Source organism: Cavia porcellus, unplaced genomic scaffold (assembly GCF_034190915.1).
Source record: "Cavia porcellus strain 051 isolate PalLab524CR breed Dunkin Hartley unplaced genomic scaffold, mCavPor4.1 scaffold_25, whole genome shotgun sequence".
NCBI classification, from domain to species: domain Eukaryota; kingdom Metazoa; phylum Chordata; class Mammalia; order Rodentia; family Caviidae; genus Cavia; species Cavia porcellus.
Window position 1 is genome coordinate 51,458,916 of NW_026947508.1, and position 24,393 is coordinate 51,483,308.

Below are 24,393 nucleotides of genomic sequence, written 5' to 3' on the forward strand. Positions count from 1 at the left end.
GATAGAAAAATAAGATACTTCCACAATAAAGCACAACTAAAGAAATTCATGACCATCAAACCAACACTACAAAGAGTACTGAAAGACACTCTAGAAAGACACAAAGATAACTATAAATCCTAAGAACAGTAGCAGAAGGAAACTACTCAGCAGGGTAAACGATTAAACAGAAAAAATAGAAAGCTAACAACAGAAAGATAACATGACAAGGATAAGTCAGTACATATCAGTTATATCCATCAATGTAAATAGTCTAAGCACACCAATAAAAAGAAACAGACTGGCAGAGTGAATTAAGAACAAAATCCAATAATACACTGTGTATAAGAGACACATTTAACTCAAAAGGAAATTCATACACTAAAAGTTGAAGGATGGAAAACAATACTTCATGCAACAGGAAGCCAGAAAAAAGCAGGAGCAGCTATTCTGTTTGTAGACAATGTGAACTTCAAACCAAGAATGATCAAAAGAGATAAAGAAGGTCACTACATAGTTGTTAGGGAAAAAGAGGAAGAAATAACCATCATAAATATATATATGCACCAAATATGAGGCACTCAACTATGTAAGACTATGTAAATCTTAATAAACAAGAAAAAAAAAACAATAGTACAGTTATAATGGGGGATCTTAACACCCCATTGTCAGAAAGAGACAGATCAACCAAACAAAAAATCAGCAAAGATACAACAGAACTGAATCAAACTTGTGAACAAATGGACCTAGTAGATGTGTACCAAGTGTTTCAACCAACAACATCAGAATACACATTCTTCTTAGCTTCACATAGGTTATTCTCTAAAGTAGATCATATACTAGCCAACAGAACTTGATTAAGTAAATGCAAATGAACTGAAATAATCCTATGCATATTATCTGACCATAGCACAATAAAATTGGAAATGAATGATATAAAACCCTATAAGAATCCCATAAACAGATGGGAATTAAATTATACTCTCCTAAAACAACCATTGGGTTACAGAAGAAATTAGAGAAGAAATTAAACAATATTTACAATTGAATGAAAATGCAAATACAAATTACTGGACCCTGTGGGACACAATGAAAGCAGTCCTCATAGGCAAATTTATAGCACTAAATTCCCACATCAGGAAAATGGAACAAACACAAATAAACAACCTAATGCTGCACTTCAAACTTCTAGAAAAAGAAGAACAAATCAAGCCCAAAGCCCAAAAAAAGGAGGAAATTATAAAGATTGGAGCAGAAATTAATGCAAATTAAACTAAGAAAACAGTACAAAGAATTTATGCATCAAAGAGTTGGTTATTTGAAAGAATAAATAAAATTGATAAACCTTTAGCCAACCTTATCAAAAAGAGGAAAGAAAAAAAACCTTAAAACCATGCAATAAGAAATAAAAAGGGTGAAATCACTACAGACCCTTTGGAAATAAGATCATCAATACCTACTTCGAAAATCTCTACTGACATAGATCTGATAACACAGAAGAAACTGACAGATTCCTAGAAACATTATGAATTACCAAAGGTGAATCAAGAAGACATAAAACTTCTGAATAACCCAATTTCAGTTAATGAAGTTGAAAATGTAATTAGAATTTTACCAACCAAGAAAAGCCCAAGTCCTGGTGGATTCACTGCTGACTTCTACAAGAAATTTAGAAAAGACTTAATGCCAACACACCTTAACCTCTTCAAGGAAATTGAAAGGGAAGTAGTTCTCCCTAACTCATTTCTGGAAGCAAGTATCACCCTAATATTCAAACCAGAAAAAAGACTCAACCAAAAAAAAAAAAAAAAAAAGAGAGAGAGAGAGAGAATTACAGGACAATCTCTCTAATAAACATAGATGCAAAACTCCTCAATAAAATAGTGGCAACAAGTCATCAAGAAGATTATACACCATGATCAAGTGGGATTCTTCCCAGGAATGCAGGGATGATTAAACATATATAAATCAATAAATGTAATACACCATAGCAACAGAGCCAAGTACAAGAATCACACAATCATCTCAATAGATAAAGAAAAATCTTTTGACTAAATCCAACACTTATGCATGATAAAAAAAACCCTAAAGAAAATCAGAATAGGTGATCTCTACCTCAATCTGATAAAGGCCATATATTATAAACTAACAGCCATCATCTTACTAAATAGACAAAAATTTGAAATTTTCAACCTAAAAATCAAGAACAGGACAAGGATGCCTATTATCACCACTCCTGTCCAATATAGTTCTGGAAACATTAGCCAGAGCAATTAGACAAGAGAGAAATAAAAGGAATAAGGATAGGAAAGGAAGAAGTTAAATTATCATTATTTACAGATGATATGACCCTCTATATAGAAGACCCCCAAAACTCCATTGAAAGACTTTAAATGTAATAATCAAATTCAGTAATGTAGCTGGATACAAGGTCAACATTCAAAAACCCATAGCTTTTTTTTTTTTTTTTTTTGTACCGGGGATCACACTCATGACCTCATGCCTACCAGGCGAGTGCTTAAACCACTGAGCTAAATCCCCGACCCTCAATAACATTCTTGTACATAAAAAACAAACTCGCTGAGAGAGAAATAAAGGAACCCACACCCTTCACTATAGCATCCAAAAAAATTAAATACTTAGGAATCAATCTAACAAAGGAAGTAAAAGATCTATACATTGAAAATTACATTACTCCGAAAAAGGAAATAGAAGAAGATTTCAGAAAATGAAAAGACATTCCTTACTCAGGATAGGAAGAATAAACATTGTGAAAACGGCTATTTTCCCAAAACTGTTATACAGATTTAATGCAATTCCAATCAAAATACCACTTGCAACCTCACAGATTTAGATAAAGCATCCCTAACATTCATCTGGAACCAGAAGAGACCTAGAATAGCAAAGGCAATTCTGGGCAACAAAGGTAAACAGGAGGGATTATAATCTCAGACATGAAATTATATTACAAAGCTTCTGTGACAAAGTCAGCATAGTGTTAGAGTCAAAATAGACCTGAAGATCAATGGACTAGATTAGAAGATAGAGCCACAGCTAAAAACACACTCATCTACCTCATCTTTGACAAAGGGGCCAAACATGTTCATTGGAAAGAAGATAGCCTCTTTAATAAATGCTGCTAGAAAAACTGGCTCTCCATATGCTTAACACTAGATCTAGGTCTATCATCATGCACTGAACTAAAGTCAAAATGGATCAAATATCTAAATACTAAAACAGAAACATTAAATCTGCTGGAAGACAAAATAGGTAGAAATCTTGACAATGTAAGAACAGGCAGAGTTGATGAACAAAAATCAAATTGCATGGGAAATACTTCCCAGAATCAATAATTGGAATCTAATTTTATTAAAAATGTTTTGCATGTCAAAAGAAATCTCTAACAGAGTGAAAAGAAAACCCACAAATTGGGAAAAGACATTGGCCAACTGTCAGTGGACTTCAATCTAAGATATATAAAGAATTTAAAAAAAATCAGGCCCCCACACTCAAGGGCCCAATCCAAAAATGGGCATCTGAGATGAATACACACTTTTCAGATGAAGAAATACAAATGGCAAATAAATATATGAGAAAATATTCAACATCTATGGTCATTAGAGAAATGCAAATTAAAACAACACTGAGATTCTATCTCACTCCAGAAAGAATGGCCAGGATCAAGAAAGCAACCAGTAACAAATGCTGGAGAGGCATTTGTTGGGGGAAAAAAGAACTCTTTTCCATTGTTGATGGGAATGTAGACTGGTAGAATCACTGTGGAAATCAGCATGGAGATTCCTCAGAAAGCTAGGACTAGAGATTCCATTTGACCCAGCCATCCTGCTTCTGGGCATTTTCCTAGAAGAACTGAAAACATCATACCACAGTGATATATGTGCACCAATATTTATAGCAGAACAGTTTTTAACAGCCAGATCTTGGAAATGACCCAAGTGCCCATCAATTGAGGAATGGATAAAAAAGATGTGGTATTTCTATACAATGGAGTACTACCAAGCTATCAAGAAAGATTGCACTGAGACCTTTATAGGTAAATGGATGTGACTTGAGACTATACTCTAAGTGAAATAAATCAAACTTGCATGTGTAAATACCATATTGTCTCCCTAGTGTAACAAACTGAAAAAGTATATATAATCTAATATCTACAATAAATAGTCCGTAAAGGTAAGAAACTACTCAAAGAGAAACAGTAACTGAGATAGGGGAAAGGAGGAAAGAAGAAAGGGAAAAGGAAAAAGACACTTGTGTATATATACATAAGATAGCTAAAATGACTATACTACTAACTGTATTAGTTCTTGGAAAAGAACAGTTAATACTCATGATTAGATCAACTTTGCATGTCGATATCTGCTAATCTAAGCAACCCTTTTGAAGGTAACAGTATGCAATATTACAACCATTGTCAAATTTCTATCATCTTGTTTTGTAAACCTATACTGTTATTGTTTTGGTTTTGTTATTGTTTATCTCTTTTGTTTTTGTTTTTCTTTTCTGTGTCTTTTTCTCTTAAGTAAAAAAGAGAATAATATAATTTTTTATGAAAACCACAAAGTGATTAAACAATATAAGAAAAATATAGCCCAATCTCAAGAGACTTTAGCAAAATCCACTAAGTAAAATCCTGGAAAAATGAATTAATTCATATTAAAAATAACTCAAGAACTGAAATTTATTCCATCTTCAAGGATGGTACAATATCAGATGATATACCATTGTAATTAATCACACTTTTAATAGCAGAAGAAAAACAGATAATTTTAATAGACATAAAAACATCCCAAAGAGTTAGGCTTCAATCTTCAATGAATATACTTAATGGTCAAATGCAACAAAAGGTTAATAAACTCAACTGAGAACTTCAGGAACCATGAAACACTGGACAGAACTACATGGTATATATTATACAACAGTAAAACAGAATATCTAAATTTGCAGTAAACAAGGAAATGGATATCAAGAAAGTTTAGTTCACACCTATCAGATTAGCAAGGTGATAGTTGGAAAGTAATACCTCATTTGTCAAGAAAACAGAAACAGGAAATCTTTATACTGCTTTGTGAGTAAGACCTGGCACAATCATTTTGGTGGATAATTTTTAGTTTCCAGTAAGATCACAGTTGTTTACAGTTATTTAGCAATCCTACTTCCAAATAAGTAGTCTTGGAAAACTTTCTTATATTTACCTAGAAACCTAGAAGAATGATTACTGGCAGCATTATTTGAAATGGTGAAAATTTAAAACAACCTAAATGCCTCTCAGTAAGAGTACACATCAATTGTTTTAGGTTCAGTTGATGAAACATAACATGGCTATTTAATGAATTATCTAGACTTATATGCACCAACATGGAGTATGAAACTTGCTTTGCAGGAAAAAATGGCAGAAAAAATTTAGATGTCATATATACAAAAATTTAAAAGACTATTTTTAACATTTTATAGTTCAAGTATGATTAATCACTAGCCAGACACACTACTAATTTCATAATATAAGTTGGTGCTTATAGGGTGAAACAACTGTGGAGTGAAAAAAGGGGTGCCCCAACTGAACCCATAAGCAGTGGAAAATAGCAGCTGCATTACCCCACCCATGACCGGTCCAGAGAGGAAGCAGTTGTCTATCACCCCATTGCCTACGCATAAAAGAGGCCTTTGTATTTGGGGACTCGTCCTGATTTTCCCATTTATATGCTGGTTCACATAGACGCTATCAGAGCAAATGTAAAGATGGGCAGTCTCCCCATGTATCATCCCGAGCATGGTCTACCCAATTTTTTCCCTCCTTTCCCTGTCTTCTTCTGTTCCTTGTATACATTCTCTGTAATATTTTAAGAGATATAGAAAATAGTTCATTTTCTGGAAAGGAAAAATTATGAATTTTAATGCTTCAGTAACTATTCCCTTCACACTTTTTCCTCTCTCTCTGCATGAAGTAATTGAGAGAAACTTTCCTAAATTATAGGCTATGCCATGTATCTCTTGCTCTAATGGCCTAACAACCTCATCGAGTCTATGGTAAATTAACTTTATTAATAAGAAACAATTTGTGGAAGAATTGAAAGAAGATGTCTAATCAATTTCTTGTACTGCTTTTGTCAGAAATGACTAAATATCTTCCTTCACATGGTCATAAAGAAAGAATTACAACCAAATGTTTTTCTTACCAAAAGGGAACTTTCACATAAATTGTCTTCACAGAGAGGCAGGCCCCAAAAGGGAAAAAGGTTACTGTTAGAAAGGAAAAATGATATTGTATGTATATTTAAACCTTCTTCTTCTTTGCTGTCTGAGAATATCTTACTTTTTTCTAGCTCATTAAGGCTAAGCCTGAGATCCATCTTGATTTTATACAATGTGGATCAATATAAAGAACTTGGGTTGCATAGAAGAAATAACTCTGTGATTTAAATTTATTTCTGCTTTAATTTCTTTATTTCCACATTAAAAAAAAATACCTAGAGAGTTATTGGGAGGCAGCACGCACTTGCTGCCAGACCCGAGTATGGTTCCAACAGATCTGAATTGGAATTCAAGTTCTTTCAATTTACAAAGTACTGGGTAAATACTTGCATCCTCCATCTCCCACTCTACCAAATGGTAATAATAAAATCTACTCCACAATACACTGTGGGTATTGAGTGACGGATTTGCCTTTTGTATACAGCATTCCATAAAAGTATGATGTGCTATCTTTGTTTGAAAAGTTCTTTTATGACAGCCTCAGGGTGATACCTTTTCATATTTCCCCATCAAAAACCTCTGGTGATTTGCATAGTACATCCTAAAATTTCAGTGGTTCTTAAGATACTGAATATTATTTTTGCTCAGGAATCAACAATAGTTGCATCACTGCAATGTGAGTGTTAAAGATGGTGTACAAAACCAGAAATTTCCTAATTCCATGTGGACCTTGGGATCCCATCATCGAAGAAATGTCTGAACAAGTAGGGTCTCACTGCTGAAGTGTGCTTGAGTGCTTCCTCTCCTGGTCTGTTCTCCTATGGGGTCTACCTCTGGGCCAGCCTTGAGAGGTGGCTGCAGCACCCCGACTATCCTGGCAGGATAATGCCAGATTGGTCAGCTGCACACTGTGGAGAAGTGGATCAGTTTAAAGATCTGGTCATTGACTCAGTCAAAACGCTAGTCACAGGAGTAACTGCTCTTTGAGAGTTTGCATGTGCCTAACCCTGAATCTCAGTTTGTGCTGTGAGCCTCCTGGCATGTGTGACCTTAGGCAGTCATTCAGACTCTTAACTTCCTCTGAGGGCCACTCTGAGGACTCTGGCTGGACATACCCAAGTTATCTCATGGACAACGCCTGACAGGTGAAGTTGGGTTTGGTTCTATGATGCAGGCCAGGAGATGAGTCAAACGGCCCCCCTGCAGGAAGCTGTAGAAAGAAAAGAGTTGGATTCCACAGGAAGTCTGGGACTTGCTGGCCCAACTTTTCAGTGTACTTTCATGGTTACTGTAGCAGGAAGGAGACCAGGCTGCAAATCAGTTCCCCACACTTGTGGTTCCTGTGGGCCATGCATTTTGGAGACAGGAAGGACTGGAACAGCTTAGCAACCTTTGTTCTTTGTGACTTTCTGTAGATCTTGATGACAAAGGAAGATGTGTCATCAAAAAGGAGACCCTGAGTTCTCAACTAGCCCAAGTCCCAAACTAGACAAATTCCTATTTCTAATAATTACTTCCTGCAGGATGCTTTCCTCAAGCACCTCCACCCTAGGAAATTCCTTTGGATTCACCAATGAAGAATTAGACTTCTTTTTTTGGTCTTTTTGAAGCAGGATCTTGCTATGCAGTTCAAGCTGGCGCTGGGCTCACTTTGTAGCTCAGGACCACTATGTTGGCTCCAGATGCAAAAGTAAAAAAGCTCTGCGGCTTTTCTTTCAATTAAGTCACTCTTTTTTATGTTTGTTTATTTGAAACAGGGTCTCATTGTGTTGCCAAGGCTAGCCTCAAATTCCTGAGCCCAAGTTATTCTCCTGCTTCAGCCTCCTGAGTAGCTGAAACTGTAGGGGAGTATCACCATGTGTTATGGTTTGTGTCTAGGCGGCCACTCAAGCTTCTTGCAGTCATGGAGATGGATGAATCTAGTGTTTGTGATTGGTTCATTATCTAGCACTAGGATCGGTGATGTGAGTGCTGCACCTGCCCAGAGGCAGAGCCGGCATACAATATAAGGAGGGAAGAAGGTATGTTTTTTTCCCCTTTTGCCCTGGTTATTCTTGCTGTTTGCAGCTACCATGAACAGCTGCTGCTGTGCCACACCACCCTGCCTTGTAGCCAGCAGAGTATGGCCTGAAACCCCTACAAATTGTAAGATAAATGAAAATTTCCTGCTCTAATTTTGGGTGTCAGGTATTCTGTCTAAAGCAATGAGCCTGTCTCAGCAGTCTCATACTAATTCAAAGGCTCATATTGAGTCTTTGAATAAACTATACTCAGGGTAACTTTATATATGCTATCAAATTCACCTTGTCTGTGGCCGAGTGAAGAAACTGAGGCTTGGAGGTGCTGGGTAACCTGCCCAGCATGGCTCTGCTACAAAGTGGCCGTTGAGCCTGGAAAAAAGACCCCTGATTCCTGTTGTGATTTCCTTTGCACTACAGGTCGTTCCAGAAGCAAAGGAAAACTGCAAATGGAAAATAACAAAACACTGGAGGATAATAAAGGCAAGGAACTTATGAGAGGATTTTGGGTGGTATTATAAAGCTTTTTTGAAACTGATCTGACATTTTCACAGACCTGCTTTCCTATGCATTAGTTATTTGTATGGTAAACCTGGGGCGGGGGGTCAGTCTTCTCTTCTGTGCCTGACACTGTCACCTACATGCAAAAAGCATGATGTAACCTGTAATGTGCAGTTCAGATGGGACTGCTGGACCCAGTAGGGACCTTCACGGACTTTCAAAGAACACCCTGCCTTCTCCTTATGCAATGTTGAAATAAAACCACTGCAAGTGCTCATTTCAGTTACTAGACCAAACCTTAAGCTGCATTCCAACTTTCAGAGTATCAACTTTGAGGAGTCGTGATTCCTCACCCATGTTGTCTTACAGTGAGGGAAGTGAGGAAGCCATCTGAGCTGGTGCCAGGTTTCAGCGTGGTGCCCGGGCTCCTGGCTGCCCATCTGCTGCCCAGAGCATGGGACAGGGATGGAGAAAGGTTGTCCCTGTGGCTAGAAACCAAACTGAGATAGCTGCCACTTCTCAACTGTCTGTATCGCTGATTCCACTTTGCAGAATTATAGGTGCTCATTCCAGTCTTCATAGGTAATTAGCTCAGCCCTTATAATAACACTCTGTCTGCCTATGGTGCTTTCTGGGTACTTAATAGGATTTGATTTCAAAGATCTGTTTCTATTTCCCATGTGAAGAAATGCAGTGTTCAGTGATACTAAATCATTTTCCTAATGTCATATGGCCAATGAATGGCACTCAAAGCTTGAGGTCAAGGCTCTCTGATCCCAAAATCTATTTCTTAACCACTTAAAACACTTACCCAGGAACATCAGATTTTCAAGTGTCACTCCCTTAAACTTTAATGATAAAACTGATTAGAAATATTAGACCATTTCCATGCTGATAAAGAATGTACGGACAGAATGTTCCCAGAAACTGGAAAATAACAGAACGGGACTGGATGATTTTCCTGGGTATCTGTTCTTCAGCAAACACCCACTGAACCAGTCTCAGAGGCCCCATGCTCTCCCGTACACAGCCTGCCCAGCGCATTCTGTTCACACTAGATCACCTGTAGTTCTGACAAACAGGAAGGTTCCTGCCTCTACACTTCTGTACTTGCAGCTCCTCTGTTTACAGTAACCTCATCAACAATCTCTTCACAAACTCCTGGATTCCATTTTTACTTTAAAATCCTTATTAGGAGGACCTAATTTTCTCTGGCCCTTCCATATACCTTTCCCAGATAGCAGGTAGGATAACCTAAAAATATACTTTAGACCTTGTCAGGTCTAAGACTGCCCATGAATTCTAATGATAGTAAAGTGGCAGTAAGCTCCTCTCCTCTATGCTCTCATTCCCGAGGGTGCTCTCTCCCAACCTGAGGACTCTGAGAGCTTCCTGGGCAGCTTTCTGCACACCCTGCTCCTTTTCGCCCACCACATCTCACCTTTGTCTCCTTCAATCAAGCCCTTCTCCACTCACCTCTTCCAAACATCCACCCTCCTGCCACTTCCATATAGCACGAGACTCTGCTTTATGCCAGTGTGTCATGGCCACAGTCCTGGAATTATTTATTACTTTTAAAATTAGTTTCACCTAACACTATTTTGCTTAAATGGTTATGTTTTGCCCTACACTGTTTTGTTGTTATGCCCTCTTTTATCTCAATCTCCTTTTTTATGTTTATCTTTTTAATTAAGGGAAAAATAAAAAATAGCAGGATATATTATAGTAACCCACTTTGATTTCCTATTAACTTGATTTGAAACCCTGTATTGCTATCACCATCTTGTTTTGACTAATTTTCCTCTATTCTGTTTTGCTTGATAGTACCAAGTTCGAAAGTATAGGCAACAACTGTGAAGACAATAAGATTCGTTATGATGCCCATTCTGGTTGACTGTTATCTTCTTTTGAAGTCCTGTAATGTCTCCAATGTTTTGGTTTTATTGGTTTTGTTCTTTACTGTTTTGCTCAATTTTATTATAACTGATGATATAGGCAATTCTTTTTAAGATAGTAAGAGGCATTATGGCAACCATTGTTGATCACCTTGTATTCTGTTTTTACATTATGTTTTATGTCCATCCTTTTGATTTGACTGACTCTGTTTTGTTATGTCACATTTGGTTTTACTCTCTTCAAAAAAAGTAATAAGAACTGTGGGAGTAATAAAACCCAAAATGTGTAATTGTCATTATACAAAAGAAAGGAAAGGAAAGTGCTCTAAAGGGTATAACTGCATGTATATTTAAGTGTATAAGATAGATAACCATATTACTGAGTTTTGATGCAACTAATTATAAATATTATACCATTTCCATGTTGAACAGAACTGTTTGCAGTCTCAGTGTTTGAATGTCCACTTTATATGCTTTAATTTTGTAACGTGAGCAACTATTTCTAAGATGACAATATGTAATCTATCAACTAGTGATTTCTTACTGTTTATTTTATCTGAAATTCTGTATAACTTGTACCCTTTTTCTGTTTTTTTTTTCTTTTTCTCCTTAAATAAAATTTAAAAAAAAAATTAGTCTCACCTTATCTCTGCTGTTCTGGCATCTTGCGGTACTCACTCTCAGTTCTCAGTGCCTACATAGTGTCCCCAGGTAGCAACTGGTTTTCTTATTCACATCCGCCTCCCCTGATGTGCAGGGAGTACAGAGTATCACTTGTCCCAGATGTCTGGGACAGCTGTTTCAGATTACAGTTTTTTAGATGGTGGAATATTTGCACAGATTTTACTTGCTGAGTGTCCCTACTCTGATCATTCAAGTCAGAAATGCTCTAATATCTGAAACTTCATAGGCATCATGTCAGTGTTCAAAAATTTTCAGATTTTGGCTCACTGTAGGTTAGAGATGCCCCAGCTGGACTGGAAACTCCTGAATGAACAGGCAGGTGATGCCACATCATTAGATTTTCTTTTACTGAGCTCTTCCTCCTTGTGAGGCATGCTCTAGAATATAAAAGTAAATGTAGACAGGATTTGCAGACCCTTAAGGACTCTTAAGGCCTGGAATAATACAGAAAACAAATAAGGTGAATTTGTCATTTGAAACATTAATGAGTAGTAGAAAAACAAAGCAGCAGGGCGACACATGGAATAGATGGTGTCGTGTTAGACAAACCACAGGCAGGAGGTTGACATCTAAGCACGTATTGTATCTGATTGCTACTTGGTTATCTTGTCTCTCTAGCCAACTAAAATGCCTATTCTATTAAAGTAGAGTCTGTGTGTGTTTGAAAAATGGCCAGGACAGAGTTGGGGGCTCAATAATATTGAATGAACTAGTAAATAAAAGCATTTGGACGCTGCCTAGTGAGGAGGAGGCAGCAGGTGGTGATGTGGAAGAGCCCATTCTGCATGCAGAGAAGGCTGGCATTTCTGTCTGCCCTGAAAGCATGCTGGGTTGGAGTTGCAGCTGACAGATCAGTCAGGGGCTGAAGACAGTGAGTGACCGAGAGGGGGTTAGGAGGGAAGCCTGGAGAGTGAGCAGGCAGAAGGACCCTCTCAGCCCTGGGAGAGTGGTCAGGGCTTGAAAATTTTTATTCTAAAATTCAAATAGATGTGAAGTTCTTGACAATTAGCTTAATTAACACATTTAACTTGAAAAGTAACAAGTTCACAGGTGAGGTTTTAGTTTACAAAAACTAAAAACGTAAGGACAAGTTTCTTGGTAGTATCACTTGGAGCAGAGTCTGAGATGAGAGGGAAGGATTCTGAGTCCCTGTCTTCACCTGGCAGTGGCCTTCACATGACTCCCAGGGTATATGCGGAACTCAGGCTCTGGTGATTGTTTAGTGTTGATATTAGGACATGATATGGGATATGCAAGCCAAGGCAAACTAGACAATAACAGAGTCTGTCTGTATTTACATCATGGTTAATGTAGGGTGACATCATTCAGCTCACCCATCTCTCTCCTCAATTATGGCACATCATTTCGCCATTCCATAGCTTCCTTTGTATGCCCACTGTGTGCTACAGTTCTAGGAAAAATGCAAATGGTCGCTTCTCTCATGGAGTGTTCAGCAAACAGACACCTCCAAAAGCCCTGAACAGTAGGAAAATTCTGCCTGAGATAGGATCATGTCCTTTAAATCTCTAATCTGGGTCGGCATCAGAAACAAGCTTTGTAGAATCCCGCATGTTAGGGCAAGACCAGAAACCCTCCTGACACCTGATTTCTCATCTACAGAGTGGGAACACTGATGCTGGCCTCCTGAGCGTCGTGGGGTGAACTGCCTTTCCCTAATGTAAAAGCAAGGCTGTGTGCGTGGCTACCCAGATTCCTGGTCTCAGGCTCTTTTGTCACAGCTCCTGGAGCAGCACGGAGGGGCTGATGTTGGTGAAGAGGAAAAGCCCTCACTCAGAGCTGGCTCTGAGGAGATGCAGTTGGAGGGGCTCATGTCACCTCAAATCACCATCTCACTGCACTGGTGCCAGTTGACAGCTGGGAGATGAGTGCCGACTGGCCAGGAAAGCTTCGTGTGTATTTACAGCTGCTCCGTGTGACTTGCATTCCTGTTTGACTCAGTCTCCTGTCAGCTCAGCTCCTAGATTCTCACAGGAACTTGAACCCTGCTGTGAACTGTGCAGGTGTGTGATCTAGGCTGTGAGGTCTTTACGGGATTTGTGCACGCCCCCACCATCCCATCCACGCAAAAGCTGTCTTCCATGGACCTTCCATGGTGCCTTAAAGGTTGGGAACTGCTGTTTACATAGGAGGAAGAGAGAGGAGAGGGAACACAGAGGACAGTGGACAACTCCAGGTTGTCCTATCCCTCCCACCCCTTTTCTCTCTCTCTTCCCTGGGGAAAGCAAAGGGGACCCAATCTCCTGGAGCCAGTGTCGGCTTATTGTATCCATTTGTCTGGCTGACAGTGGCTACACTTTAGGCCCAAGGATCTTTGGAGAAATCTCTTGTAGCTAAAGGAAAGTAATCTACTTTCTAATGTTCCAATTTGCCCTGCCGGTTACACCCATATTTAAACATTAACTTCCAGTAATACTGCTGAACGTTCCTGTGTACAAAAGCAGACTCCATACCTAAAAATTGTGATTGTCTGGGTTTTTTCTCTCAATCATTAAATTTTCCAGTTATCATCTGAAAATCCCTGGGCAAAGCTTGACTACACAGCCTCTCCTACACAGCTCCACCCTGGCCAGCTCTCTCTCGCAGATCTCCCAGCAGACAAGAGGATGAAATGCTAAGGCAGGCCTTCTCGATCACCTGCTGGGGCCATCTAGGCTCAGTCTGCAGAGTGAACTGAGGCAAGCCTTGCCCTGCTAGGTCCTGTGTGACGGGCTCATTTCCTGGTACAGCAGCGGCGTCACCCCGGTTACTCGACCTGACTCCTCAAGGCCACAGAGTCCACGAACTTCCCTGTGACTGGGGCTGGGGGATTTAAAATGAGAGTATGGATATACATTTATGGAATAAGACTTTAAGTCTGTGGAAAGTTCTCAAGGAATAGACTCTAAGGGTGACTTTTTTCAAGAGGAGAAATTTTGAAAACATGAAAGAAGAGAAACACTTAGGCAATCCACTGCTACTGCCACCACTGTCCTTGTGAAAGGCAGCTCAAGTTGTGGCCGTGCTGTGTTCCCTGAAGTCCAATTAAAAAGTGAGAATAGTTACTGAAGTACGCTAAGTGGAAGTCACCTCGGTGTTCTGGGTCTAAAACTCCCCAGGGTACAGGCATCACAAAAATGCTTCTCTTCGTTCTTCCCCAGGAGCAGCTGCATTGAGCAGGCCAAGATGTCCAGCCATGCACATCTCCCAAGCAGCATTCCAGTGGCATCCTTTGTGCTGGCCACCCATACCAGCTGAAATGTCAAGTCCCCACACTGGGCTACTCAGGAAAGAGTACCGGGAACACTTGAAGAACTGGTCTTGTGTCTCCCTCACATGCGCAAAGACACACGATAGATTTGCCCCTCCTGTGCACAAAGATGCACTTGTTGCTGTGGCTGTAAACACAGCACAATTCCAAAAGCTTGAGGAACAGGCATTCTTGTTCTGAACTCAGCGCTGATTGTGCTGCTATCAGGAATGCAGGAAATGTCAAACATCAAGGAGTTGTTCTAGCTTCCTGTTTCCCTAACCTCTCACTCCTCACAGCTTACCCGGTGATTCCTGGTTCTCCTACAAAACAAATCTCCAGCCTGTAATCCCAGCATTTGGGGGGCTGAGGCAGGAGGATCCCCACAAATTCAAGGCCAGTTTGGGCTACATAGTTAGTTCAAAAGCTAGCCTGACCTACATAGTGAGACCCTGTCTCAAAAACAAAAACAAAACAAAAACTCCCCAAAGCAAAATAGACATTGAATCTATTAATTTCTTTTGCCTCATTTCTACCAACTTATTTATGTCGAATTACTTAACCTTGCTATGCTTCAGTTTCTTCATCTGTGAAATGTGATATCATCTCTTAGGGTTTTCATAAATGGACTCATACATATAAAGTACTTAAAATAGACTGTAAACGTATTGCTATTTTTATTGCTGTTATGATCATTTCCTAGGTGCTTTTCTTATTTCTACTTCAATTTTTCTATTTCTTCCTCTTCATTACTATGTCTTTATTGCCAATTCATGTGTCATGTCTATCCTGATTGCTCATTGGTCAGTCCATGCATGCATCCACTAATGCAGTACCTACTGGGAACGTGGTTATTTCCCTACCCCTGCCCATATATACACACCTTACAGCATCACAGATGAAGACAAATGAGTGAACTTAGCTAATTTCTAGAAATCGTGTAGCGTACAGATCAATGACTTCATCTTCTGCGAAGCCACCCCTAAGTATTACAGTCCCTCTTTGTCGATCTTATTTTTCATTCTTATCATAGTATGGCTGTACCAGTGCTGGCGAACCTTTTAGAGACCGAGTACCCAAACCCACTTGTTTATCACAAAGTGATAGCACCACAAATAAACCTGAATACTGAGGTTTTAGTTTAGATAAAACAATTGCTTTCTGATGCTTGGCTGATGGATTACTTTGCATGCCAGAGAGGGAGCTTTGTGTGCCCACTGTGGCACACTTGCCATAGGTTTGCCACCACTGACCCGTACCGTAATTGACACACACTGAAATCTCACTTCTGTTCTGAGTTGTGTTCTAAAGTCAGAGTGAAAGGGAGTAGTGAGAAGTGCCCTTCCAGGTCCCTTAGGAAGACAGTGCCACGCTGGAGGCTGACACTCCCCCACAGGCCCATCCCAGTGTGTTTGTCCCCAAGTGGAAAGGGCTTGCTGTTTTCTCGTTTAAAGTGCCAAGAAGTCATCTTAGTTAGACAGGAGAGGCAGGGAAGATACACATCTAGTTAAACCTACAATCGCAGCAGAGTCATGCTGAGATATTCTCAGTGCGACATCAAGAGATGACCCAAACCCAGCTCAGTGGAGTACCGGGTCACCTCGATGGTCACACTGGGACTTCTGCTCACTAGGAAGTGTACAGGCCACTCCTGAGCCACCCATATTATCTTCTCTCTCTTACATAAATGCATACAGGGTGCTACCTTGTGCACCTCCTTCTGTCACTCAGTTCTTGCTAATATATAATTACACTAGAACTCCTGGAGTGCGTGATTGCTAGCACTAGACTGTCAGACCCTTGTGACCAAGATCATTTCTTGATCCCTTGGTGCACACCATTCTTCATGAGGTGGCGCCTGGCTATTCTATAACCCACTTCCATGCTCTCTGTATTCAAATTCTACCAAACTCTCTCTCGGTTGACAAGTAACAGAGGTAACTTCATCATTCCCACCTCTGCCACTAGTGATCCTACCAGTGACACCTAGCAACAGGCATCCATTCCAAGTGTTTTCCTCTCAGTGATGGGGTGGTTGGGTTAACTAATGCCCCTATTTTCCAGATCTCTGTGCTTGGCCATGCCCTCCCAATCCTATGCCCTCCCACTCGGACCCTACACTTGGCCACGTGGGTGCTTAGAGCAATAGAACATTAGCAATGGCAAAGGCTTGGATACCACATGCACACCTATACTGCTGGGTTGATCTTGCTGTTGTGCTGTCACTGTGATGACTGTCCCAAGCTAGTCTGCTAGAGGATGAGACAGATGGTGCCAAGTCATGATGTCCAGTCAGCTTGGCCCCAGAGCAATCCTAGATTGGCCATATGCAAACTCTCCCCTAGCCATGTGTTAGCCCAGGCAGTTCTGGCTAAGTGCCTGGAGAGTCTGCCACTGACTGCAAAGGTCACCAAGACCAGCTGCTTCCGGCCCCATTTGGCTATACTGCAGACGTGTTGTATGGACTGCTGCACTTTGGCAATTATGAAGGAATTTGGCTGCCGTAGTAGATAATCAATGCCACTTTAAAGGCTTCCCTGGCCCTTTCAAGACAAGTGACTCCTACCTCATTGGTACAAACTCTAAATCTTGTGTTTTCCTCTATTACAAATACAACAGCTGCACTCTTAAAAACATCTGACAGATGCAATGACAAAATGATCTTTTGTTTTTTGTGTAGTTACCCTTTTAAGGCCAGCCTTTGCACAAACAAGAACAGCAGTTTGAGGGAAGTAAAGTAGTCAGTAGTTTGAGCACCTGTGGATTGTACACCTGCCTGGCAAGTGGCAGCTTTCAAACCCCAGAGGTCAGGAGCTGGAGGTAAGCATGGGAGCAGTGACTATGCAGCCACCTGGAGGCAACCCCGGGGGACATCTGTGAACAAGCTGTCACCCCAAAGAGCTTCACAGACACCATATGGGTGCAGGACTCCTGAATTACCACTTCTAGGGCAGTTATTAGGAAGAGAGGCCCAGAAGCAGATGGCCTCGTTCCATTTCTGATCCCAACCTCACAGCTGCCGAGAGCACTCTCTGCGTTCCCACTGGTCTATGACGATGGAAGCTGCAGCGCAGTAGTTACACGTGTGTTGTTTAACGTTTCATTTAAAGCAAAAGTTGCTTGCAAGTCTGCTCTTCCTGCAACATTTCTGAGTGCACAGACACTTGGCTTGTAGTTAGCACCTGCTTGGGGAAGATTCCTACTCACCTGTCTGGAGGACCGTGGGGTTCTCTCACATCCACTGCAAGGGCGAGAAGCAGAGTGAGAAGGAGGCATTGAACGCAGTTGGTGAAGTGAGTGTTGGTGAAGGGAGCATGCCCTGCTCCCTTCGATCTGCTGTGGAAGGAACTCCTCAGGGACCCGCGGTACTCCCTGTCCCTGCACCGCCGCTGTCACCCCTTTAGGACACAGGCATGGATACGCTTTCTCCTGAGACTGTGGCCTCCCAGAGGGTGAGACATGCGTGGCGTTTCTCTGTTCACCTCTCATCTCATACAGAGCGGGGTACCATGAGCACGGCTGCCCAAGCATGGCCACAGGGGCCCAGACCGAGCAGAGTACTGCCCAAGCTCTTTCCAAACATCACCTCACTGTCTTCACTGTGGTCCTGTGAGACTGCAAATATCACTGTTCCCATCTTACAGGCAAGGGAAAAGGCTCAAGGAGGACAAGGCCCAAACTCCCACAGCTAGGGCCGGGGCCATGGTCTGCATGGCCATTTCATCACAGAGACGAGGTGCCTCACTGGCTGCTCTCGGACAGCCGTCCTTCCCTTCAGGGAAGCAGGCGAAGACTTCAATTAGTTAGCATTTATAAAAACCACACCTAGCCTTCTTTGACATGGAGATAGTTGTGTTACTAAAGTAAACCTAAAGAGCTGGGGAGTTAGCTCAGTGGCATAAGTGCCTGCCTGGCAAGCACAAGGCTGTGAGTTTGAACCCCAGCACCAAAATCTGAGTCAGTCTTTTGAAGGTAACTATGCAAAATAACGGCCTTTGTTAAGTTCTTACCACCTTGTTATGAAAGCCTCCATTATTGTTTTGGGGTTTTTGTTATTGTTGTTTATTTGTCTCTCTTGTTTCTTGTTTTTCTTGTATTGGGTTTTTTTTTCCCCCCTTTCTTTAAAAAAAAAGTAAACCTAGGAGAACACTATCCTTCTATGTAAGGTTTTCTTCCAGGGTGAGACTTAGGATGGATGGGAGCACCAGGTCTCCAGTCGGTCCAGCAGCAGCAGCATCTATTCCTGACTTTTTTTTTTTTTTTTTTTAAATTTTTTTGTCTTTTTGAGACAGCGTCTTGCTATGCAGTTCAGGCTGGCCTTGAGCTCACTTTGTAGCCCAGGCTGGTCTTGAACTTGCAACGATCCTCCCACCTCAGCCTCCTGAGTGCTGGGATTACAGGGGTGAGCCACCACACCCGGCTCTATTCCTGACTTGTCAAAAGGCAAATTCTGAGGCTTCAACCAGGCCACCCAAGTAGGAGATATAAAGCCCAGCAACTGAGTTGTCAGCAAGTCTTCCAGGTGATCCTGATGCATGATCAAGTACCAAGAAGCTGCACAAAGCAGTCAAAGGAGCAGTCAAAGCCTGAACTAGTTCTCTCCACGTGCCATCTGCTAGTGGCAGTGGCCACAGTAAAGTGTGTGTCAGCATCGCCACACACGGCCCCCAAAAGTGTGCCCACATATAACGGAACCCGAGCCAGGTATTCCAAGTGTCAGTGAGGTTGGGCAGTGGGGGGAGATGTGAGTGACAACTGTCCCTTCAGCAGCAGAGCAGGACGCAAAGTCCTGCAGAACAATGGGTTCTAGAGAGGCATCCCGACCTCCAAGGGACCAGGGGGGCGGGTAGGACCTGTCACTTAAGACCCTGAAGGCGTCGGGAAAGTTTGGGGCAAGTTCTACTGGTGCGATAACTGTGTTGGCCACACGGGCTCTTCTGGGAACACCAAGGCTCGCTGGCTCCCTGCTCAGTGGCTTTCTCTCCTCTTCCTCTTGGAAGGATTCCCAGTCACTCAAGCGCTCTCAGGCGGCCTGGGAGTGACAGAGCTAATTCCTGTAGCTTTGCCATTGAGCAGCAAGCTGCTCAGCCTGTGTGAGCCCTGAACAGGGAAGAACGGTGGCACCACCTCAGCTGGAGCCAGAGCTGAGGGAGGGACACTGGGGACGCGGGGCAGTGGCCATGTGTGACCCATGTGTCTTCTTACCTTTCTCCGGGGTCTTGGTGAGAGCAGCTGGTTGCCTCTGAAAGGCCTGGAGATCTACAGCTGGGGGCTTGGGAGGCTTTGGGGGAGCTGGACCCTGAGACTCGATGGGAGGCAGTGGCTTCATTCTGGGGAGCTGGCGAGGCTTGGTATCCTGTGGGTTTGCTAAGCACAGACAGGAAAATGAGCAGGTTATGGTTTCTGTCTTCTGACTGGTGCTCCCACCTCAGCCTTGCTCTGGCCCCTGCACTCCACTCAGCAGCCAGTGAGCCCAGCCCTGAGCAAACTCATCACCCATCCCGCTGCACACGGCCTCCTGTCAGGGCTCTTTGCTCTAGCGCTTGGCCTTCACATGCTGTCATCCTTCCCCAGACCAAATTCAGCCCAAATGTCCTTCACCTCATCCCTGAGATCCTCTTATCCCTGAGACTTTGCTCATGTCATTCCTGGTTCTGGGATGCTGTTTTCTCTCTTGCAAGCTTTAACTCTTCCCTACTCCTCCCCGTAGTGGGGACTGAAGCCAGAGCTTCACATTGAGCTAAATCTCACCCCTCACAGTTTTGTTCTTTTTAATTTTGAGACAGATTCTCATAAAATTTTAGTTGCCCAGATCTCAAATTTGAGATCCTCCTGCCTCAGCCTCCCAGAGAGCTGAGATTATAGGCTTCAACCTTCTTGGCCTGCCTTCAACTCATTCTGCTAAAGCTCTGCTCCAAAGACAGTTCTAAAAGCTCTGGATAGCTTTTCTTGATTTCTCCAGAAATGAAGGCCAGAATGACTCACTCTCTCATTTGTATCTTATAGCCTTTGCCAATACCTCCGTGTCGGGACTGTGCACTAGCTGAGAGGCTAGTTTATCTCCCGTGCGACTGTGGGGTCCCATGGGCAGGGAGTGTGTCCTATTTAATCTTTCAGGACTATTCAGAGGGGACAGACTGCTCCCTGAGAAGATTCTTGAAGCACTTGGATGTGCCCATAACCTGGGAGCTACAGTGAGGAAAAGACTTTGATCTGATTTCCAGAGGTCACAGCCTAGGACTGGTTTCAAAGCTGGCGTTGTGGTTCTTGGCATCTGTGAATTTTATGTGCTAGAATTTTCTTTTAAATTCTATTTATATATTTTTCCAAATATATAAATAAAGTTTTATATATTTTGTCCTGTATTCAAAATCCAATTTGAACAGACATTTCAATATTATACATGAAAATCGTATCTACCTCTTACACTGAAATAACGCAGAAAAGTCTCAGATAATCCAAGCGCCTGATATTTGGTTTCAGAATACAGCAGCGGATACTATGCACTTGCCGTGCTGAAACTCAGCCACTGGGTCAGGTCTCTGAGGTGTCTCTGTAGCACCCCTGTCCTATCCTTCTCAAGCCAGGAGTAAAGGACAGCGACCTTCTTGTCCTACCAGCAGGGCACAGCTCCAGACTCTCAGGGTAAAATTCTCCCTTTCTGAAGCTTTGAGTCCAATATCAAAAAGCTCAGGCTTTATCAAATTAGGGAGAAGACAAGGAACATGAACTACTACTTACTAATCGGGTTTCTAATTTTTAGCAGGCACTGTGCTGAGCAATTCACAGTTGTTCCACTTAACTCTTTCAGTAGTTTCATTTTTTTTCTGTGCATCTTTTTTCCCTTCCTATCTTTCCCTCAATAAGTGCATTCCTGGCATTGTTCTGGGAGCTGGGGACAGAATAAATGCAATCCTACCTTCAGGAATTTCTATTCCAATAAGAGGAGACTGGTGCTTTGAAAAGTAACAAATAAGCAAGGTAATTCAAGAGAGATGTCCAGTTCTCTTGCCTCAGCTGACTGCGTCTAAGCTAGGGAAAGAGAAACAGGAGGGAGACCTGAGACTTAGCAAAGTCAAAGTGTGGTCATTAAGAGTATGGTAAGTAGTTTAGTCTCTTATTTAAGCACATGGAGAAATCAAGAAGGCTTTTAAGCAGGAAATCCATCCATCTACCTAACCATGAATCCATCTGGCCATGAATCCATGTATTTGTGAATTCATCCATCCATCCATTCACCTATCCAAGGATTCAACAGATATTTTTTGAGGAAATACTCAACCCAGATTTGCATCTTGTTCTGGGGTAATGGTGGTAAGGAAGGCAATCTTTGATCTCTTTTAATTTACAGAGGCAACTGAAAAAACGCATAACCAAATGCCAGGTACAGGGATAAGAGGTTCAAAGAAAACCAAAGCAACTTGCTAGCTTTTTCAAACAGAGCAACCAACAAGGTCCATTCAGCAGGTGACATTTGAGGCGAGGCTTTGATGAAGAGAAAGAGAGAGATTTCAAAGATCTGGCAAAAGAGTCTTCAAGGCAGAGGGACTGACAGCTGCAGGGGCCTGGGGTGGAATGTGCGAGGCACAGCTAGGGACTAGCACAGCAGCTGGCTAAGCAGGCTAAGCAGGGAGCGGAAGCAGGAAATAGCTGTCATATCACTCCTGGATGGCTGGAGTCTACCGTGATCAGCAGAGGAACGTGTTCTGTTTTATGCCTTAGAGCAGACATGGCCACCAACGGGCCTACAGACGACACAGGGCTCTGGACAGCTAGGAATGCAGCCCTACAAGGTGGTAGACATCAGTTTTTAACACCATGATCTTCATTTTGATTTTTAGTGATTTCTTTATGCCTCCTTGCATAGCATGGACTTGGAGTAGAAAGGCACACAGGGGAGGGCCAGCTCTGCCTCCAGTGCCTGCTGCTCACAATCAGCCTAATGGAAACTCACATGCAGCAGATGTCACATGTGACTGGAATGGCGATCTCAACCTACCTGCAAGTGTGTCCACGAAGACAGGCATTTACTGCTATTAAGCAAACATGCAAGGTTTCTTATTTTATAGACTCAACTTGCTAAGTTTTAGCAGTTGTACAAAAGTACAAAAGGTATCAAATAGTTTGCTTATGAGAAATTGTTATAATTACATCTATAACACTAATACTACAGAAATTAATACTAGCAATGCTATAATACTAGAAATGTTATAATAAAAATGTAAAAACAGAAAGGTTTTTTTACACATATGCTAACTATTCAGGTGTGTTCAGGCTGCAGGTTGGATATACTTATAGTAAAAAATGTTTTAAAGGATAATTTATATACATTAACTACATTATATACATTTTACATGTGGTCCAACACAAGGCCCCTTCATTCATTTCAGCCTAGATAAGCTGAAAAGTGGACACCTGTGCCTTAGAGATCCACATCCACGGGCAAAAGCATACAAATGGGAGGCCAGTGGGCTACTGCACTGCTTCTGGTGACAGATGATGGTGGTGTAGGTAAGAGCAGGAGCAGAGATAGAAGCAAGTCGAAAAGCTCCAAACAGTACTTTCAGGGTAGAACCCAGAGCTTGCTAGAGGATTCTGCACAGAGACTGAGAAGAAGGGAACAATACAGTATCACTCCTTGTTTCTGAACTGAGAAACCAGAGGCCAGTGATGTGCTGCAGACAGAGAATTCTGCAGACACATCTGATGTGTAGGCGAACAGAGCAGGCAGTAAGCAGTGTGTAGACTGCCCAAGCTCATACAGCTTACAAGAAGTAGAACTAGGAGTCATCCTAAAGTTTACCCAGCTTTGCAATGTAATTCCTGGAGATTAGGCACTTCACACAGACTTAAATCTATGATTTAGCAGATAGGTCCATGATTATCGAGCTACACTGCTCTGGTCAGACACAAGACCACTCCGCTGTAGCCCAGTGTGACCTCCCGCTAGCCCTCAGGGGCTCCTTCCATACCTGGGGCTGGGATGGCGTGCTCATGTTCATAAACAGGTTGGCAGGGACCACCTGCCGAGCTTCTAGCAGCACTGGGTTTTTCTTGGTTCTTCTTGCCGGCTTGAGAACGTGGAGAGGGGGGCTTTTTAGAGGTGGAGAGCACTTTTCCTTGGGCCAGATCCTTCTGGGAAGGGAGTGTCTGGGCCCATTTTGTTTGAATCTTTCCCCTTGGTCTGTCAGGAAGAAGCTCCGTGCTTTTCTGCTTTTCTGGATGGAAGGCCTTATGCCCACCACTGGTGAGAAGAGCTGAGAATGTCACACCCTTCTGAGACGAAACCTTCTCCCACTTCCTGAGTTTGTCTTGGAAGCTGTTGGCCACCATTGCTCTGTCCTCACTGCTCATCTCAGCATTTGATCGATTAACATCGAGGAGCAGAGAAGCTACCTGGGAATTTCTCAGAGAACATGCAGTAGGCTTTTCTGAAAGTCCTGGGGAACTTGGGCTCTTCTGAATTTTACTCCTCTGGGTCAATGTCATGTGCTGGGCTTGAGGGGTCTGGATCTCACCACCAGAAACCCGTGGCAGGGGCCAGTTGTAGTTGGACGGACGGGGCTTCCCAGGGGTCAAAATCGGGGCTGGCCATGTGCATCCAGTGTCACCCTTTGGAGACACACTCCCTGGAAATTTAATGGGCTCTAGAAGAGGAGGACCATCACATTTTTGAAATTTGGCTCGAAGTTCCTTGAAGTTTCTAACCCCTTCCTACAGCATAAGAAAACACAAAAAATAAGTCATTATTCCAGGAAAAGAGCTATTGCCATCAGCTGACATCACAGGACACACAGAGAAGTCCAGATGACTGAGGACACTCCAGTTGCTGACCAGTGGGGGCAATTCCTAGCCAGCA

At 42.2% G+C, this 24,393-nt stretch overlaps 1 protein-coding gene across 1 annotated transcript in view; it reads right to left on the reverse strand.

Moving 5' to 3' along the window:
* Window positions 1-24,393, reverse strand: part of Fyb2 (FYN binding protein 2) — a 101,623-nt gene that overhangs the window by 49,074 nt on the left and 28,156 nt on the right. The window contains exons 2-4 of the mRNA XM_013146244.3: window positions 23,507-24,248; window positions 19,740-19,901; window positions 17,742-17,775 (exon numbers count right to left, since the gene is read on the reverse strand). Of these exons, the coding sequence (XP_013001698.2) occupies window positions 17,742-17,775; window positions 19,740-19,901; window positions 23,507-24,248 (938 nt within the window). The remainder of the gene's footprint in view (window positions 1-17,741; window positions 17,776-19,739; window positions 19,902-23,506; window positions 24,249-24,393) is intronic.